The 21027-nt window shown below is 38.6% G+C and overlaps 1 protein-coding gene across 2 annotated transcripts in view; it reads left to right on the plus strand.

Annotated features, from left to right (window-relative positions):
• WAC (WW domain containing adaptor with coiled-coil) overlaps positions 1-17968 on the plus strand; it is a 59836-nt gene extending 41868 nt beyond the window's left edge. For both annotated transcript variants that reach the window (XM_065829975.2, XM_065829974.2), the window contains exons 10-14: positions 440-588; positions 6342-6460; positions 13682-13868; positions 15275-15402; positions 17758-17968. In XM_065829975.2, coding sequence (XP_065686047.1) covers positions 440-588; positions 6342-6460; positions 13682-13868; positions 15275-15402; positions 17758-17827 — 653 coding nt within the window. In that variant the 3' untranslated portion in view covers positions 17828-17968. The remainder of the gene's footprint in view (positions 1-439; positions 589-6341; positions 6461-13681; positions 13869-15274; positions 15403-17757) is intronic.
• Positions 17969-21027: the final 3059 nt, after the last annotated feature.

Consider the following 21027-nt stretch of genomic DNA (forward strand, 5'->3'; position numbering starts at 1 on the left):
GTTATTGAGTAGGTTACAATGCTAATTTTTAGCCAGTAATTAAAACATGAGTGGGAGACTGTTGATAGATGCCTAGAATGGGTTTCTAGATAAACTGTTCATGCATTCTTTCAGTTAAATTGAGTTGAGTGCTCTAAAATAGGAATTGCAAATGAAACTAATATAGTCTCTTAATGTGAAAAGTATTGCATAATAGCTGCTTCTCTCTCCTCCTCCCCTTTAAGTTTTAGAAGTGGAGGGTCGGGGGATAACAGAATTCTTTAGCTAGGATTGTTGATGAACATTTGATTGTTCCAGTTGTTCACCTTCCAGCTGTCTCAAGGTGAATGTGTTTTGTATGTTACTTAATACAGCATAGTCCAAAGTATCGAAAGAAAATCTAAGTCACATTTAAGACAGGATATGGTTTTATTAAAAACAATTTTTTTTTTCTTTACAGCTCAGCCATCTAATCAGTCCCCAATGTCTTTAACATCCGACGCCTCATCACCAAGATCATATGTATCTCCAAGAATAAGCACGCCTCAGACTAACACCGTTCCACTTAAACCTTTGATGACTACGCCACCGGTATCATCGCAACAAAAGGTAAGCTCCTTTTGATTTATGCCACATTGTAGTAAGAAACCATTACAGGTAATGTTAAATATTGCTGCCATACATCCGTGTGCTAGTAGTTATTTACAGGATGAGAAAATATGTATGTTATCTTGCCCAGTAGAAACAGAAACAACTGGAAGCAACTACTTGGCTGTATTTTTGCAGTACTCCTCTAACATGGAATTCTAGTACACTTCTCTGGTTTTGAAGAAAATCTTGTGCTCGTGTCAGGTGCTGTCTAAAGATATTACCGAGAGATCAGTAGTTTAACATACTTAAATGGAAACAAATCTGACTCCTATGGCAGCAGCTCATACAGTTCTCTAGACTTCAGCCCATGAAAGATTTTTAGAATGGGAAATTCTTGGGGAAGTTGACTTGATGTAGTCTCAAATTTGACTGAGTTATTCTAGGTGTTTACAAGGTCAGTGACGTTATGTCCCTTTCCCTTCCTGCCTCCTCACCCTCATTCATTCAGAATTCCTTAATTGGATCAGTGACTAGGAAACATGAATTGAAGCTAACAAATAAGCCCCTGTGGTTCTTCCTAAGGATGAAAATAGAGTAGGAAAGTAGGAAAAAGGTCTTCTGCGGGATCTGAGCTCAGTATTCCATATCTTACAAGCAGTGATATTGAGGAATAAATACTGTTGAAGCTGTGATTATCTGTCTATCTACCTGCTCCGTCCAGCAGATCAGAGATAGTGTTTTGCTGTGTACAGGTGGGGACAGTAGGTCTAATTAGAGGCACTCAAGATGAACTTCCCCTTAAGGATTGTTCTTTTTCCTTGTTTAAAGACTTGTGATACATGCTATAGAGCAAGGGAGGGAAGGGAGGAAATGGGTTAAAGGACCTGTTATGACAGAGAATTTTGTTACTAAGGGGGACTGAAGGCAGGGCTATTCATTTACACCCTCTGGTGGAAAGTAACCTTTTATGTTTGAGATAGTTTTGTAGTGATAGGAAGAGCTGCAGGTCATAACACTTGTGCCTTTTAGGCAAGTTTAAAAAAAATAGCAGTTTACAGTGTTCTGGTTGTGAAAAAATGGAAGATTGAAGAAGATTTTAGTTGAAAAAAAATTAGCAGTTTACATGTTGTTCTGGTTGTGAAAAGTGGAAATCTGAAGAGGATTTAGACCTCTCATAGAGGTTTGCTGTTTTCATGCAATGGGAGCTTGTCCTGTCTCTTGATTGTACAGATGTTTCTTTCAAGTTTGAGACCCTCGGATTTTAACCCATTCTATCAGTATGTTGCTCAGTGTATGTAGTATCTTATCAGTGTAAAGCATGGCTCTAGACTTTGGGGTGAGATCAGTCTTAATTTTTTTTGTAAAATCCCTGCTGTCCCCCACCTTGCTTAGCTAACTAAGGTATCTTTCTTTCAATTTTCTGCTTGGAAGATAGCCTCTTCTGTCTTAAAGACCTTTAAGAAATGCTTTTATCTTCAGGAGGATGGACTGCATTCCTCATTATAGTCTGAATGACTCTTTTCTTATATTTGAATTTTTTTCAAGAGTATGAAGAAAACCAAGTGATTCTCCCAGTTTGCTGTGATTGACAGTGGTACTGTGAATTGTGAAAACCTCATTTGTATACTAATCCTGCTTGTTGTCTTTCTCTCTGCCTTTGGAGTACTTCCTGAATCTATGTGGTCACATCCCTTAGCTAGGTGACAAGTAATAAAATTATCAAACAACAAATGTGAAACCAAGAAGGGAGATGTGTGACACTTTAAAATCCTGGAATATGAAAGAGAATCTTCTTGTTCACTGACAGTAACTGGAAATTGATCTCTTCTGGTCTCCACAACCCAGAGATCTGGATCTACTTTATTTATAAAGTTCTGATTATCAGCTACATTAAAAACACTGGAAAAGCTTTATCCTTCAGGATCTTCTTTATCTGGTGTGTTTTTTGAAAGAAAACTTGAATGAAGGGTAGCTCTGCAGGATTTCCCCCTGCTCTTGCCTCCCCTCCACCCCAGACATTTATCATTGCTTTATAATCTTATTCTTAATATTTATCATCCTGTTAGAGATGTTTTCCTAAAACTGTGCAGACAAACCCACTGCCTTTCACCCAGTATAAGGGCCAGCATTATACCTATGAAGTAGGTGATGTGTTAGTAAACTGTACCTTAAGAGAAAGTGAAGGTAAGCCAAGTACTGAAGTAGAATCGTAGAATAATTTTGATTGGAAGAGACCCCTAAGATCATCAAGTCCAACCACACCTAACGCTAGCACTAAACCATATCCCTAAAAGCCGCATCTATATGTCTTCTGAACACCTCCAGGGATGGTGCTTCACAACTCATTCCGCAAAGAATTTTTTCCTAATATCCAATCTTAACCTCCTCTGACACAACTTGAGGCCATTTCCTCTCATCCTATCACTTGCTACTTGAGATAAGAAACCAACACCCTCCATGATACAACCTCCTTTCAGGTAGCTGTAGCCCGCGATAAGGTCTCCTCTCAGCCTCCTTTTCTCCAGGCTGAACAGCCCCAGCCCCCTCAGTTACTCATCACACTTGTGCTCCAGGCCCCTCAGCAGCTTCATCACCCTCCTCTGGACTCCATCCAGCACCTCAATGTCTTTCCTATAGTGAGGGGCCCAAAACTGAACACAGGATTCAGGGTGCAGCCTCACCACTGCTGAGCACAGAGGGAAAGTAGGGCCAGTCTGTCTTGTCTGTATAGTTGAATATGCTTTTGAACACATGAGCCTTCCCTCAGGTTTTCAGTAGAAGCAAAAAACTTCAAGGCTAAATGCAGGTTTGGGAAGAGTTGGACTGAGTTTAGTGTAAGTTGTAACTAGAGCAAGGTTGCCACTCTTCCAAAAAGAAAAACTGAAAAAGTGTTCATTGGTTTATGCTTTATTTGATATGAAAATCTCCACTTACATGCAGGGCTTTGTGATTACCTGTAGTTAGTGACTTGGCAAGCAGGGTGTCACCTCTGGTATTTTTGAAACAGGGTATTGTGTGTTTTATTGATAGAAATATAGAAGTTTTTCCGAAAGTGATGGTATCTATATTTTGATGAGCATAGTGTGACACATTCTGAAATTACTATGTTTTAACCCATTTTTCCTTAAAATGGCATGACGGTGAGGTGAGATTGCACGTGTGGCTTATTTTTCAAGCACATATAATGTGATTGCAGTCGAAGTGTTAAGTGTAGTAAATTTCTGAGTTACACATTCTAAGCGATAATGTCTTTGCTTCAGAATACTGTTACATTAGTCCCGATGGCGTTTTGTGAATTATTATATACATTGGCAAGTTTTTACTCTCATCCCTCTGTGAGGAAGTTATAACTCTTACTACACTAGGATATCATAACCATAAATGCTTTCTCTTGGTACCTTGAGTAGCTTCACAGAGCAGCTAAACAGAATTAATAGTAATGCTTGACAGCAGGATTTTATTGTTTTATTATGTTTTATTTTGGTTTTTGGGTGTTACTCAAATCTGGTGCTAAAAGAACTGTTTAAATATAAACATGAATTGTTTGTGTGTTAGTCCCAGAAGTAACAAATTCTGGTTCAGCAGCAGATACCTTTCCAGTTCATCAGGGAGAGAACTTGCTTGATAGTTCATCTATTTACATAATACAATTCTGTAAGAGGGGTTTGAGATGAGAACTTAAGGGGTGATAGTTCCAGTGTGAGCTTGTCTGTTTTAGTACTCCTTTGGATGTGTCAGTCAGGTTAGTTTATCCAGTTCTAAGAGTATGAGGTAGATTATGCACAATCCAGGTGTGGTGCTGTGCCAGGACACGTTTGGTTTCAGAGCACAGGCAGGTTGGTTTTGGGTGCCTCTGTGCAGCAGGCACAGACAAAGCTGAACTGGCACCCTGTGAGCAGAGCCAGTGCCAGGTGTGTGTCCTTGGCTGGCTCTGGGAACAGTGTGGTGCCATCGTGCAGTCAAGCCTGTTACATGGGACCGCAGGAGTGTGCCTGTGCTGGTAGGTGTGCCTGGAGATGTGCTGCACACACATGGCAGCTCAGGCGGCACAGACTCGGGCATCCGAGGCATTGCGTTTTGCTGTTTAGCTGTGCCTGTGTTGTATGTTCAGAAACTTTTTGGAATTTCTGCAAAATAACTATGTAAAGCATATTATACAGAGCTGTCAAGCTCAGTGAGAATGCTGCTTATGAATTTTTTTTTTTTTTTTTAATTTAGCCCTTATTATTTTTCTGTTCGTAGTACACTTACAGTCTTTGAAACACTTGGAAAACAGGGACTAGTTAGGAGTTTTTGTGGCTCATTCATGTAACAAATCTCAATTCTTCTTTACAATCCATTTTTGGTTTTATTTTTACCAGCCAAGGAGCTGGTTAGTTTCCAGTTCAGATCTGAAGGCAATTGTATTATCTCTGATAAACTTTCCTTTTGAAATTGTTACTTCTGTTTGAACAGCCTTGATGGTTATATCTGCTCACAAGATGAGCAAAACTCAGGCATTAATAGCAAAGTTCTTGATGTCATACATTTCATAAAGATACGTAGGTAGTCTTTTCATAAATCAATTTATGAGCTTCTACTGTTTCGCCCCCTTAACTGTATAATTCTGTTGATTTCAACACACGAGTAGTCTTATTGTGATCTTGCTTTGTCTTTTCAGAAGCATGACCTTTTCATGTACTTTTCGGACTTTTTTTTGGCTTTTGATGATAATTTTTAAAGGTGGCTTTTCCTCGTAGACGTATATGTAGGTTTGAGATTGCATAAAGATTTCCTGTGTATTTAAATAAATGAAGTTATGTCTTGAGTTTACTTGAGCAGATACTGTCTGACTTGCCGTCTGTGGTTTGTTTCACAGGAGTCTGTTTCTGAAACTCAGAATTTCTGGAGGTTCAGATGACCACTAGTTAGTAATTGACACCAGTTTGATGTCAGCAAATGCCAGACAGGCTGCCTGATTTATGTTTTTTGTCTGTATTGGATCCCTAGAAACCATTTTTCTTTCCTCCTTCTTTCTTTAAATCGTCAGCTTGATTTTCTAGAATGGGGGATACATTTTGGAACTGTTTCCTCTCTTGTATGTACTTTAAAAGGGACAAGAGTTATGCAGAGTATGGGACAAAAAATGCATCTTGAACTCCATTTACTGTAACTTAGGGCACTAGTATATTACTAAACTTTTCATCCTGTTATACTTCAGGAATTAACAGAAAAAAAGAATCACACTCACTGCTGGTGTCTTAAAGTCTTTAATGTGAATGTGTACTGCAAAGGAAAAGCAAAAAGCTACTGGTGACTTTTTCTTTTCATTATCCATTGGTTAAGAACTGAGAGAACAATTAAAAGGAGGGAGTAGCAGACTAATAAATATACTTCAGATTTTTTTTTTTGTTTGTGATATAGCTATGACATAATTGTGCTTTTGACACTGTGTAATGTATTTTCAAGTAGATGTGATCAAAAATGAAATTGGGTTGAACTGTTTTACCTAATAAACTTAAAATGTTTTGACAAGTTAGATGGATCTAAATTTGCTTCTGTTATACCTGTTAAGTACTGTTTGTATTTTAGTTAAAACAGTTTTCTATCACAGTTGTGGAACTAGAAATGATTTTTCAAAACAAACACCCTGTGAAGAGTATAAAAATTCTGTCAACAAAAGACCTTGTATCAAAAAACCCCACTGGTCTTGTAATATCCATGTTTTCTTCTGATTCTTACACTTGGTATTTACTCTGGAAGAAATCTTAATGAAGTTTTGAACTTTCCAGGTTGCTACTCCAGGTGTTAAACAAGGACCAGTGTCACAGGCAGCACCTCAGCAGCCGGTAATAGCTGACAAGCAGGCAGGTCACGAACCAGCCTCTCCACGAAGCCTTCAGCGCTCAAGGTATTTTGAAATACTTCTCTTTGCTTTCCTCTGGTTTTGCTCTGGATCTGATGTGTGTTATGTGTGTTGCAATGTAAAGGTTCTTCTTGGGCCTATTTACTGAACATATGATTTAGCTCTGCTGCTACTGAGAGGATGGAGCTCAATATCTTTGCTACAGAGCTAATGTGGTAGATTCTCCATTTTAGGAACACCACTCGAGTTCTATTCACAGAAGGAAAATAGAATTCATATTTCTGCCCTGTCACTCTGGAGTCAATTTTACAAGTGCTTCCTTGTATTGTGATTTCTGAGTTTGGAGGTTTTGTTTCTTTCTGTGCAGTTATGAGATTAAATGCTTTAACTCTCTGTGGTTTGCGTAGTGTTAGATGTTTGTGGTGTCTTACTGCAGTGTAATATGATTTTTAAATTAGTAAGAACTTTTGTCTGCCAGGTGATTTTGCTGCTGTAATGAAAAACATTAAAAAATGAAGTGAGTTTCATAAATGTTTTTCCTTGGCCAGACTTTTTTGTCAACATTGCAACCTATTCAAATATTGCGTGATATGAACATTTATCAATTAATGCACAAGGTGAGGTTAGGATCTGTATCTTTTCTGAATTTTTTCTTTTTGGGAAGATCGGCTTTTCATTGTGTAGAATGCTGTGCACTTGCTCATATTGGTTTCAGGGGCTATAAACAAAGATCTGTCATAAGATCCTTTTCTGATGGAGTCATGGTCTAGAACTGTGGCAGGAGGAGATTGCAGGTTGACTCTTTAAAAAATGCATTACTGCAGTGGATTCCTGTGAATCTACAAGGTGTTGCAGTTCTTAAAACCTGGATTTCAGAGTGGTTGGATAAGGTATGTGATATAATATTTGAAAAGAAAAAAAAAAGACAAAACCCGACCACCAAAATTCACACCCAACAACAGCAAAAAACCCCAAGACTCTTTCCTTGACCGCATACCTGAAGCTACATGGCAGTGCTTTCCAGATCATAAAGTCTTGAGATCCTTTAACCTGTGCTGATGGGATTAATAACAAAGGGAACCTTTGATTACATATCATCAGTGCACTTACTTACAGATTTCCAAATCTGTGTTGTTTTTTGCTGGTTTTGTGGGGATAAGGAGATTGTTTTGTGTTTGGGTTTTTGTTTGCTTGGCAGTCCTGTCCCAGTGACTGGCTTTACTGGAGACACTGTGGTATTGGTCAGTTTGAGCGTAAAAACAGGAGCAAGTAAGACGTTTTAGAGTCTTTAGCATTTGCTGTCTTACAGACACTAGATTCTAGTCTTTGGCAGTGTAACATACAACTCCTTTTCCTCTATGGATAGAATAAGGACATAGTGTTCCACCTCTAGTCTCTAATAGTTATGGATGTTAAAATCTTTCCTGAATTACAGTACCAAAAGTAAAATTGTACTTGACAACCAGCTAAACCTTTTTAATTTTAAGGGAACTAGACCTTTTTATAAGGAGCGGTGAATTTTTGGGGAACAGCACTCAGTCACAGATCCTTTTGTCCTTTACTGATCACCCTTTCCTCATAGGAAATCTTGTCTAGTAGAGTGTAAGTCTTGCTCTTGGAAACATTCACCATGACCTGGAGTCTGTGTGAAGTGATCCTAGTGGGCATTTGGACTGCTAATCCATACCCCACCCACCCTCCCTTTGGGTTATAGGACTTTGTACTTTGGCATAACCCTTGCCCACATCGAGTTCCCTTTATGGACCTACTGGCCCTCTGCAAACCATTGCTCTGCTTGCCATCAGCATTTTGCTGGAGAGGCTGAGTTTGTCCCAGGAACTGTGCTGCTGAAGCAGATGGGTCGTCGTGCAGGTGGCATGGTCCTGTGTTTGAGGAGGACACAGTGCACAGATAGAGCAGAATGTGCAGGCTAATATCAAAGGTATTGTGACAGTATTAGTGTTGTTTAGTATCCTGTGTCTCTCAAATTGTTATGCATTTGTGACTTGTATACTGTGCATCATGAGGTCTTGCGTTTCTGTTTCTTTTGGATGTCTGAGAGATGATTCCAAAGACACACCACGAATTATGACTGCTTTAAAAATGGAAACAAATTAGTGCTTCCATAATTAATAGTATGATCAGGTTGCTGGTATCTCTTTATTTCCAGAAAGGACTTGGGAGTGTTTTTCCTTTACCTTAGAAAATGCAGAACTGCTGGAGGGGGAGGTATTTCCTTCCATTTTCGGTAGGTTGTAAGATTTTGTAGCTTGTAGTAGTGTATTTCAGAACCATCTTCTTCTCATACAGATGGTTTTGCCTCTCTGGAAGCATTCCGTTACCTGTGGCATAGTCAGTCTTTAACTCAGCCAGCAGCTAAGGCAGTGTTTCGCTTTATTGAAGCCTTTAAAAATACAGCAGTAGTTTGGAGCTGTCTGTCATTGCTGCATTCGGAGCTCCCCCTGCTGCTAACAGCAGTACTAGGATATTTTGTGACAATATGTTTTATTCATAGTTAAGCTATGACTTTGTTTTTGAGAAACCCACAGATTTTATTTATTTTCCTGAAGTGTTTGTGATATGTTAGAGTGATTTTTATTTTTTTTAACTGATGAAGTAGCAGTCAGAGAAGCCAGGTTGATAAATGGAGAAGAGGCAAGTCATAGGGGAACTTCAATCCTATTAGAACTAACAAGTAAATAAGCGTTGAAGGTGATGCCTCAATTCTACTTAGTTAATACATACAGCCTTGCTCAGCATTATTGGTATGCGGATGCTGTTTGAATACATAGAAACAGAATAATTTAGGTTCGAAGGGACTTCTAATTGTGATCTAGTCTAAGTCCCAACTCAAAGTAGGACTGGTAAGTTTGAATTGCTAAGGGTGTTGTTCAGGTGATTTTTTTTTATATATGTCTGAGCATCTTCTTCTAATGTTAGACTACCTGGGCAGTGAATTTTTTTTTTTGCTTATGTCTAATTAGATCTTCCCATGTTGCAACTGGTGTCTCTGCCTCTTGTCCTATCAGTGTGCATCTCTGAAAAGAGCCTGCCTCTCTGCTCTCCCCATAGCTAGTTAAAAACAGTAAGAGCCACCTTCAACCCCCTTCCTCAGTTTTCTCTTTTCCAGACTGAATGAACTTCTGGCTTTTCCTGACACAGCATGTGCTTCAGCCCCCTCGTTATCTGTGTGATCCTCTACTGAATTCCTTTGGTGTGGCAGTCCTAATTTTTGTCTCGTTTTGGGCTCCCCACTACACAGTGTTCCAGGTGCTGTGGATCTCATAAGCTCTGAAGAGAGGGGAGGAATTGCTTTCTTCAGCCACAGTCTTGCTAACACAGCCCAGTGTGTGCTTGTCCTGCTTTGCCACAGCAGTACATTGCTGACCTGTGTTTTAACTTGTCCACCAGGATCCTCAGGTCCTTTTCTGCAAAGCTTCTTTGTACACACTCACCCTGTGCTGTTCAGTGGGGTTGGGGCTGTTCTAGTACTATTGCACAGGGTTATTCCACCCCCAGTGCAGGACTTAGCATTTGCCTTTTTTTAACTTGGTTTCTGCCTGCCCGTTCAGGTCCTTCTGAATAACATTCTACCCTCCAGCGTATTGACTGCTCCCCCCAAGTAGGTGTCATTTCTAGATTCACTGAAGGTGCATTGTGTGCCACCATCCAGGTTATTTTGATAGAAGTTAAACAGTATTTGCCCCAGTATTATCAGTGAAGCTCAGCACTAGTCACTGGCTTTTGATTGGTCTTTGTACTGCTGGCTGTAACCTTTGAGTCCAGCAGTTCTGTTTCTTACCCACCTTACACATGAAATAAGGACTGGAGAAGTGAACAGTTTGGCTGTAAGAACATTATGGGAGATGATGTTGCAGGCCTTGCTGCAGTCAAAGTAAACAACATTGCTGCTTTCCCCTTATTTTCTGAGCTGGTCATCTAATAACAGAAGTCAGGGAGGTTGGGTCAGGCATAATTTACCTGTGGTAAATCTGTGCTAGCTCTTTTATTTTGCCTTTTAGTCTTCCATGTAGCTAGAAGCCCTCCCAGGAGGACTTGCTCTATAACTTCCCCAGAGATTAAGGTCAACTGGCCAGCTGGTTGGCCAGGTGGTCCTCCTTGTGCTTCTAGAAGATTGCTTTAATGTTTGCTTTTTTCCCCTGCTCACTATGCTGCTGTAAGGTGGTGCAGCGTCTGAGTTACACTGGCCAGCTCCTGATGACCCTTGGGTGTGTGCCCTCTGGTTGTGTGGATACACGTCCAGTTGGGTTAACTGCTCTAACTTCTTGCTCTGCTGTAGATAATACTTCTCTTGCACTGATTGCTGATGTGCTTGGGCATGTGGGAGGCCTGATGGTGGATGATACCTGTAAAAGCCCAGGCAAAAAAAATCTTGCCAAGTGTTCTGGCCTTTTTCGTGTCATTTTTCTCTAGGTCCCTTTGCCATGTAGAGGGACAACCCACTTGTTCTTTAATCTTTTGTTTACTTCTGATGTACAGCCCTTGTTGCCCTTCACATTCTTGGCTATTTTCAACTCCAGCTTCAGAATCCAAATGCCATTTTTTCCTAAGCAACTGAACGTTTCTACAGTTAAGCATTTGCACTTTTAAGTGGTTTTGAAGTAGTTGAGCCGATTCCTGAGGAGACTACAGAGCACAAACCCCAAATAATACTTCCCTCCCCCCCCAGTTACATCATATATTCCCTTTTACAATTTCTGCTGCCTAAAATCAAATTCTTTCTACTTTTTTTTTTTTTTAAGATATATATATATATTCTAAGGTTTAAAACAACTTTGAGACTACTGAAAAGAATGAGGTTAACGCCTTTGATGTTGCAGAATAGTGTGCTGTACCTAGTTTGTTGGCTGTTTGGAAACCTGTTGTAATTCTTTGCAAGTGTGATTAAGATAAATGGCTGGGCATTGGTCTGCAAGGATAGTTTCATTGTGCTAGTGTGTTTTCAGTCCTCAAGGGCTTAAGTTAGGTGATGAATTAAGATTCCTCTCAAATTTGTTTTTTCTTCATATTGCTTTATATCACTCGCAGGCAAGTAGTAAGATTATCACCTGTGTTGAAAAGCTGCTGCCAGTGGGAGAGTGATTGTAAACATAATCTTATGAGTAATGGTAGGTACTTACATAATTAGTACTACCATTTCTCAATATATGTAGTGCCAAAGAACATTGTAACTGTGAGGTACCATCACTGCTATGGTGCTAGTGATGTTCTTTTGTCCTGCTCAAGGTTACTGCTTCCTTCCTCTACTGTTACAAGGGTGGAGAGGACAGAGCAGACTGTTTCATCCTGACCTGTCCATGTTCATCTGCTGTAACTAGTGCTGCTCCCACCTTCTCCTTGCAAAATAGAAGAACAAAGCCCCTTTCAGTGAGTGTGTATGGGGTGGAGATTGAGTGAATGCTGGAAAGGGAAGTAAGAACACAGAGGCCTTGTTTTGGCAAGGGATGGGGGAATAGAAAAGGGCACGTGCTGAAACATCAGCTTCTAAGGTTGCCCACCATGGGTTATAGACCCCTCCCAGTACAAGTTCTGGCTTCCTAGAAGATCAGATCACCTGGACAGCTGTGCTTGCAAGGAGGAAAGAACCCCCCACATTCTAATCCTTTGTTTGATAACAATGATACACCAAACAGCAGTGTTGATAATGGTGAAAGTCGCAGTGGAGTTGCCTATGGCTAATAATACAGAAGTTGAAGAACAGTGGTGAACTCTTACAAGTAGAACTGTGTTGCTGCAGCTCTCGTAGCTGTGTAGGTTGTGGTTGGATCCATACAATACGAGTGTGTGGTGTTCATGCTGGCCCTGACACCTGGGCTTCTGGATATATGGAAAAGTAAATTTAAGTATCTGATTTTTACATATTTTGGGGCAACTTCTGTAGCTTGTTGGGCTTGATGTTAGGTGTTAAGGTTATAAAACATAGCTTTATTGGGAGAAGTGATACAAGTGAAACAAAGAAACCCTGCTTCTTTACCTAGAGAGCTTACTGTCCAAACGTAAGGTGGAGGATGAGTATTTGCAAATTGTGAGTACAAGAGTCTTTGTAGACTAGTCAGTCATACCAGTTTACCAAAGATTTGCCTAAGTGATACCCACCTGTTTTAGGCATTGCAGCAGGAATAGGCTTTTGTAAAGAGATGGGATTCTTAAGAAGTCCCTCCTGTACATGAGGAACATTGTGAGGTAGAGAGGAAAAATGTCTTGTGAAGTGAGAGGGTAATTATTAGAGGAATGCAGTTTAAAACAAACAAAACACAAATACCCCATGTTGCAACGGCTAGAATACTTGGTAGATAACATAATCTTGGGCACTGTGAATGGCAAAAGACTGTTATTTTGAGATCAACATGAAAGGTTTTTGGTAAGAAATAGAAAAGTTTTTGACCAAGACTTATAGTTGCAAAGTAGAATTGGAAAAGCTGTGTATCGGTGTAGTGTTCAGATAATGTAAATGTGTTTGCCTTGCATATTGAGATCTGAAAGAGGGCAGTGGAAAAAGACTTTGTCCAAGGCACAGTTTTTGATTCTTCTTACAGTACACATATCAGGTGAACATGTCTCCATGCATCTGTTCTCCAGCTACAGGTTACCACATCAACCAGAAAAACAGCAGTGTGAATGTGTTCCAGTAAAGCAGTCAGGGTGGTAGCTACAAACATAGTGCTCCTGTGGTACTTCTGTTCTCTTGAATGCTTTAAGTGGGGATGTACACTATCACAAAGTCACCTAGGTGTTTGTGTTTTGGCATTGGAAAATGATTACATTCCTCATATGGCTCTATTTTTAGATCAGGACATCAGGCTTTGTACTTAATGAGTATTATGTGAGTTGCCTATATTCTGTAGAATAAACCTGCTTGGTTGCATCTGGTAGATCATTATTGAAAATCTTAGGTTTACAGCTTGTTGAAGGAAAAACATACATGTATATATTCCATATCCAACAGTAAAACGTAGACACAGCTTACAGCTCTGGAGTAGCTATTAAAGTTAAAAAACAATCAAACAAAACCCAACAAAACAAAACAAAAACCCAACAAAACCATTATATTGTAGCACTCAAACAGCTCCCATACAAGTAAGAGGTTTCTGGAAAAGTGGCATGTTTGGTCTGCCAGAAGTATTTACTTGTGGTTTAAAGGCTTTATGTATTTTGGTGGCTGGAAACAATGAATTTGAAGTGTTTATTTTTCTTTTGGTTTACATGTGTTTTTAAATGCCTTTTTTTTTTTTTAAATTCTTCTAGTAGTCAAAGAAGCCCATCACCAGGTCCAAATCATACCTCTAGCACTAGTGCATCAAATTCAACACCTGCACCGCAGAATACATCTGTACGACCCACTTGTTCATTAACACCTACGCTAGCAGCACACTTCAATGAAAATCTTATAAAGCATGTTCAAGGCTGGCCTGCAGATCATGCAGAAAAGCAGGTGAGTACACCTGTGCTTTGCTTCCCATGAGGGTGCAAAACATATAGCTTAAAATCTGGTTTTCTCATGCAGGTTGCTTTTTCCAGGAATTAAAAGTATTTTAAAAAATACCCATTTAGCAGTTTGAGTATTTTCAGTCTCACTTAAAGTACCAGTGCTTTTGAAATTCTCTCAGATTAATAGCCATCCTCATAACTGTTACTGCCAAAGTCTTGTTGAAATTTATAAAATAAAATAAAAAAAATCAACAGGTTTTTATAATAATGGTATTTTTGTTATGTGGAAAACGTTATGAATTAGGTGATGGAGTTAAAGTATTTGAGACTGCTCTGCAGTTAGCTCTACACAGTGAAAAAGGAACTCCTGCCTTGTTTGTTGTACCTAGTTTTTAAGATGATGTAGAGGACTCGGACTGAATTTGCCCTATTTCTACGTAATTGGAAATCCAGTTGAATTGCCATCCATATTTTATAACTAACTGCATGAAACCTGTCCTGTTGTGGTAATACAGGAAAACTGGATGCATGTCAGCTGCTTGGAATGTATTACTCAAAGGAACCACGTCGGTTGAGTCTAACACTAACTCCATCCCAGCCAGACCCAGTACAGCAGGGAATAACATTGCTAAACAGTAATAGTGCAGGGAGAGATTTATTTGAAATAATAATTTTTTTCCAGTGTGCCACTTGCAAGAAGTCCTTTTTCGTAATTGCAGCCTGATACACAGGACCTCAGAGTAGTTATACTTGTCTCCTTGGTGCTGTTGAGGAGTCCTAGGGAGCTGTACATCCAGTTCAGTGAAAGGACTTTAAGAAATGCACAAATTTGGGATAGGTCATGCTTTCTACATTTACATTTGTGCTTGTCTCCACCTGACCAAGTGGGGATATTAAAATATCTCTAATGAAATTATAAGGTTTGTTTGGAAGAGAACACCTGAAAAGGGTTGCAAAGTTTTTTTTCCTGTATGAGGTAGCTGGAAAGAAGATGGCATTCAATTATTTTTGTCACTAAGGCTTAATTTAGATGGGAAATGTAAGTCTGCCATTGAAATAGTAGATGGAGACAAGCAACTACTTGAACAAATAACTTTGGAAACTTGGAGCCCTGTCATGTACTGTCTTTTCAAGATAGTTCGGTAGACATTGGTTAGGATCAAGGAAATCTCAGTCATCCCTGCCTTAGCATGGGCCTGCATTAGAAAACCTCTTAGCAGCCAGCATTGTTCATTTCTGTTTCTAGACGGGCTTTTGTAGAGAATTTAATGTACTTCTGAGGTATTGTTCACTTTTGAAGTTAGAGAGCTTTGCTGTTTCAAGACACTCTCGTCCAGCAGTCCTTTGGCCACAGCCAGTTGTTTCCGATGCACGATTCAAAATCCTAACCTTTATGTGTAACCGTTACAGGCATCAAGATTACGAGAGGAAGCCCATAACATGGGAAGTGTCCATATGTCAGAAATTTGTACTGAATTAAAGAATTTAAGATCTTTAGTTCGAGTATGTGAAATTCAAGCAACTTTGCGTGAGCAAAGGTAAGTGTCTGTTCTGTGCTTATTTTCGAAATGGTCATTTTCAAGGTGGCATTAGAATTCCTGTTCTGGCATTGTTTTGTGTGAGCTATATTTACTGATGACTTCATGCTAATACTTGCCAGATTTGTGAGTTGTCTTCCCTGTGTACTTTCTACCTGTTCCCTACACAGATACCTTTTGGTCTCCAGTGAGTAGAACCAGATATACAACTTCTCTATTTTCACTTGGACAGAAAAGAAATATCTTTCTAGATACATCAGTCCATTAGGAAAAACTGATTAACTCTCACTAGTTTAGCATACTTCTAAAATATCTGTCCATACATGATGCATAGATCACATAGGTATGCATTTACACAGTTTATGCTGGTCTTAAACATCTGTAGTTTGCATGAGACATTTGTTAGGTCTAAAGCCAGAACAAGTTTGAAGAGGTCTTGTTGATATCACAAGCTAAGGAATAAATAATGTTTGTTACTTAGGTAGTCTGAGAAGATATTGGGGTTCTTTACTGAGACACTGATTATCGTAAAGTAGACTTCTGCTGCTTCAGTCAGTGGTAAAGGGTGTCTTGTGTATCACTGAAGCAAAACACAGCCACATTGTTCAAGACTCTTGTGCAAGATTTAAAAGTTTAGTCTTACAGTATATGCTGAAACTTTTCACCTGTAGTCATGATTTCAGGATATTTTGATATTCGGTTTCTTTTTTGAATGGTGTTATCCTATGAAGTCACACTGCAGTTTGAGTGCAGTGATTCTGATTCATTACTTTAAGCCGCTTTACTAGTGTTGCATGCAGTTGAAACAGCTGGCTTTATTTTAGAAGCTCTTCCCGTTGGCAGTTAGTAAAACTCCTCGTAGTCAGAAGTAGGCTATAGTATATTCGTAAATCTTTCCTAATACAGAATCTAATGTCCATTCTTTCTGAAATCTTATTTCATATCTTCATTACATAACCTGTAGTTTCTGTAGAATATTTAATGAACTACTTGCTTTCTTACAGATGAAATAAAACCTCCTAAGGCTTCATTTCAGTCTCTGGGTGCACATTTGATCTGAAATAACATGTCACATGTCATTGGTCAGCTCACTAAATATCACGTTGTTCCTTGTAAGCTGTGTATCATTAAGCTGTCATTGGATAATGATTATTATGACTTGGAATCTGTGATAACATGTATCTCTTATTTTTGCTGCAATCCCAAAGATGTGGAATATATGGCATAAGTAACAAGTTGGTGGGGAAACTTTTTGCAAAGGGTGGAATTATCAAAGCCAGTATGTTTGAATAATGATATTATTTCTATACTTTTTAAATACTTTTTAAAATTAATTGTAACAGGGAACTTTGAGCAAAGCAAGTATATTATTTAAACCATAACTGACAGCATGTGGAAAGGCACTTTCCTTGTTTCATATGCCTGCACTTCTTAAATTTAATGTTTTTTTCAGCATGTGTATCCTAATAGTTTTTCCACCTACTTTTCAGTAGAAAATTTACTGAATTGGGCACATACTTGAAAAGTGTTCTACAAAAGTCTCTTGAAGTGATGCATTTTCCACATCTATTAAAGGTGCTTCAGACTTTATAGAATGTTTATATGAAACTTAACTTTCCTTGAATATTTTCTTAATTTATTCACATGCTTGCATTATACTTCAGCATCATGAAAAGTTGTTAAAAAATATTCCTTGAAGTCTGGGAAACAACATGGAAACCAAATGGTCATTAATCACAACAGTAGTTTATATCAATTCAGTAGAAAAAGGAACACTTGATAAGGGAATTGCTAACAATATAATTCATTTATAAGCCAGATGTAGTTAGCAGCTTTTTTCCCTGTAGGTGTCTTTTAATGATCAAATGTTTTGAGATTGGAGCTTACCATAGCTAGAGACTGCCTATAGAGTAAACTGTTATTGTACCAGCCACAGAGCCAAATACTAGAAAGTAAGTGTTGCGCCTAGGAGAAAACTTCCTGGTTTGAAAAATATGTATGAGTGCTTTGGGTTGTTGTACAGTCTGGAGAACTGCATGATGCATCAGAATATTTAGTTACTCGGCATACTCTTCTAGTGCCCAGCTTTTTCTAGGAGTTAAATTCAAGTGAAGAGCAGACTTAACAGCAACTTGATTTTTTGAACTAAGGAATCAAATACTGCAGGTCTCTATGCATCTGCATGCAGTGCTCATAGGTGATTGAACAGGTTGGGCATTCATTTACAATATTTGAAATGTATTGATAGATCTAAGGAGCTTGGCATCATTTACTGAGATTATAGAAGTGCTTATGCAGATATTAATTTCTGTATAATGGAAATGTTTATACTAATTTAATTATTTTCTCTTGCAGGATACTATTTTTGAGACAACAAATTAAAGAACTTGAAAAGCTAAAGAATCAGAATTCCTTCATGGTGTGAAAAGGTGTAAACAATTGCACATGGTTTTGAGTACAGGAACTATTAAACTGATGCCCAGTCTTAACACTTTTGAGCTGCATTTGAGTAGACTTTGGACCGTTGAGCTGGGCAGAAAAGAAGTTGACATGGGGAAGGGGACAGGAGGGAGTCAAATTCAGGGGAAAGATACAAGAATGATTTGTAAAACCCTTGAAATGTAGATTTCTTGTAGATGTATTCTTCACGTTGTAAATATGTTTTGTAGAGTGAAGCCATGGGAAGCCATGTGTATCAGAGCTTAGACATCCAAAACTAATCAATGCTGAGGTGGCTAAATACCTAGCCTTTTACATGTAAACCTGTCTGCAAAATTAGCTTTCTTTTTTTTTTTCTTTTTTTTCTTTTTTTTTTTTTTTTTTTTTTAGTTAATTTATCGTTCGGAAATCTTGCATTTCCTAAAATTCAATGCAAGCGCCAGGCGATCTGTGTCTAAGGCTGCAACAATTTGGGTAATGTACAAAATATCGTGAAACAACTGTTTCCACACTTGCACCGAATCAAGAGCAGTGCTTCTCCATTTCTGTATACAGAGAAATGTTTTTCATTTTCTGTGTTCCATTCCCCCGTGAAATCCTAAATCTGATTTTATCAGTTTTTTAATGCTTCTGATTTTCTCTTTTCTTAAGGCACTGTTGCTATGGCACTTTTTCTATAATCTTTTCATTCCTGTGTACAGTAGCTTAAAATTGCAGTGATTGAGCATAACCCACTTGTTTGTATAAATTATTGAAACGTATTTCCATTTGCACCCTGTAAGAATGGACTTATAGTACTGCTGGGCATGTGTGCTGAAAGTACATTACTTGCTCAAATATAAGGAAATAGCCCAATGAACATGTTAACATGGTTGTGGGAGGGGAAAGAGGAAAAAAAAAAGCTAGTCAGATGTGAATTGTATCTGTTGTAATAAACATGTTAAAACAAAGAAACACTGGTTTTCATTTCCTTTGGTCAACACATTAAAATTTGGTCTGTTTGGGGACTCTTTATTAGAACTGTTCTTGTTGAACATTTTTGTACTTAAATAATTCCTCAAGGGAGGTCTTGTTTAAAACTTGTAAACAGGAAAATGTGTATAAAATATTTAATGAAATATAAAATTCAACAAGAATGATTTAAGACACCTCCCCAACAGTTGTCATATGTTAACTCCTGGTTTACCTGTCTTGATATTATGACATTTCATTTTGAAGGATGTTTGTGTTGTAGCTAACTGTTTAAGTCTGGTGCTGACTGCTGTTCTTAACCATCACAAAACGCTGAATTTGTGTAATTGGAGCAATCCACCGTTTGAAAATGGTGGCAAAGCTCAGCTTTGTATATTGTTTCCTAAAGTATATTAAAAATAAAAAAGAAACTATTGCTACTACAAAATAAACGTGACTTTTTCTTTGCTTAAAACCAACAAAAATAGTACTAGCTGAGTATTTGCAGAGGTGTATATGTTACAGTAGCCTGTTAAGTAAGAAAGATTGTAGGTGATGGATTGAAAAAACTTAATGATAAAGGTGATGCTACATGTTTTGTTCCTACAAAATACTGTCTTTCAGCACCAGAAATGTTACTTGATTTTGCCTTGTCTCGTGTTGAGTGGGCTCAGACTGATTTTTAAAAGCAATTTTTAGCAAGTGGAAGCTGAATGCTCTGTCCTAACAAATGGAACAAGTTGCAATAACTAACAACAACAACAAAACAAAACATAAATCAGCATGGTGTAATTTGTAATTGTTGCTTACTTTTCAACCCAGAATGTGATGTTGTGTTTCATATAATGCAAATGTTTGGTTTTGCGCATAAACTGGTAATAGAATAATCTTGAATGAGATAATTGTAACAGACATCATTTCTGCATTTTTAAAGACCTAAGGCCAAATGACAGGAGGTTTCCCAAGACTCACATTTGCCAAATGTCCCATTTCTTGTAGTGCTCATGGCCATGGGGTTGCCCAAGTGTAGGGTGACAGCATGTGAAATGGCTGGACCTACAGTCATCTTTGGCCAGTTCAGGTATTTGTCCTTAGTTTGGGTATTTTGCTTGTTTCGTTACTTGGTGAGATGGAGATGGCTTCTGTCTCGGTAGGTATGCTGAGCCTGTTTTCCACCAGCTTATTTAGTTCGCTTTTTGATTCCTGTACTGCCTTTTATAACATCCTGTATCAATGAGCTTCACAAGTTAATTTTGTTCTGCAGAAAATGATTTTGCATTATTTTTTTAAACCTCTGGTTTGAATGAATTTGCATATATGCTTAGCTGCTGTCTGTTCATCTTATTATTCATTGTTTTACAGAAGAGTCTGTCTTCTAGCCTAAAGAATACTGGTGTATCACATGAAAACTTGCAAAATGTATGAATGGTCAAAGATAATTTGGGAGTAACAAGGATTAACATGCTACTTTAACCTCTTATAAATAAGCGCATGCATATACGTATGTACCATGGAGACTGCTGAGTAGGGACAGCTTGCCAGACTTTCACTAGCATTAGCCAGATTGGGCAAGAGGATTGCAGGCACTGCTCTGAAGTGGACACTAACCAAATGGTAGGGTCTGGATTAATGTCCTTCAAAATGGCTTCACTACAAGACAAATGCAATTTGGGTCTTCCTGTGTGATCTGGAGTCCTTGTGCAGTGACGTGGAAACTGACCCTCTGTCTATTGCTTGAGGGGAGGGGTGGGAAGCAACAACAAGATATTTCTCCCTCCTATCAAATCTCTTATCTGAAGCTGGACAACAAAGAAATGGGCAGGTGCACTGAGAGCTGTCACTAGGTTACCAGCTTATGGTTTATTATCTGTCCTGAAGCTAGTGCTGTCCTTCCAAATGTAGTCGATGATATATAATGAAAGGGGCTTTATTGGATCATTCTATGCCTGCAGTTCCAATAAAGTGAATTTCTTCTGGGGCAAATCTTGTTTTCTTCCTAGGCAGGTGTTCAGAAAGTGTTTGGATGTGGGATGTTTTTTCTATATTAATTACTTGATATGGGTGGTCAAGGAATAGTGATGAGAAGCTGGTGAAAGGCCTGTTGTTGCATATGTTGCTCTTGGTTTTCTTGTTACACATTTGCTAAGCAACTATTTAGTGTGTTAGAGAAACAGTCCTTAGAATTACTTAAGAGATTGACTCCCACTGCGAACAGTGCTGGTGGGACAGTATTTT

This window comes from Patagioenas fasciata, chromosome 2 (genome assembly GCF_037038585.1).
Source record: "Patagioenas fasciata isolate bPatFas1 chromosome 2, bPatFas1.hap1, whole genome shotgun sequence".
NCBI lineage: Eukaryota > Metazoa > Chordata > Aves > Columbiformes > Columbidae > Patagioenas > Patagioenas fasciata.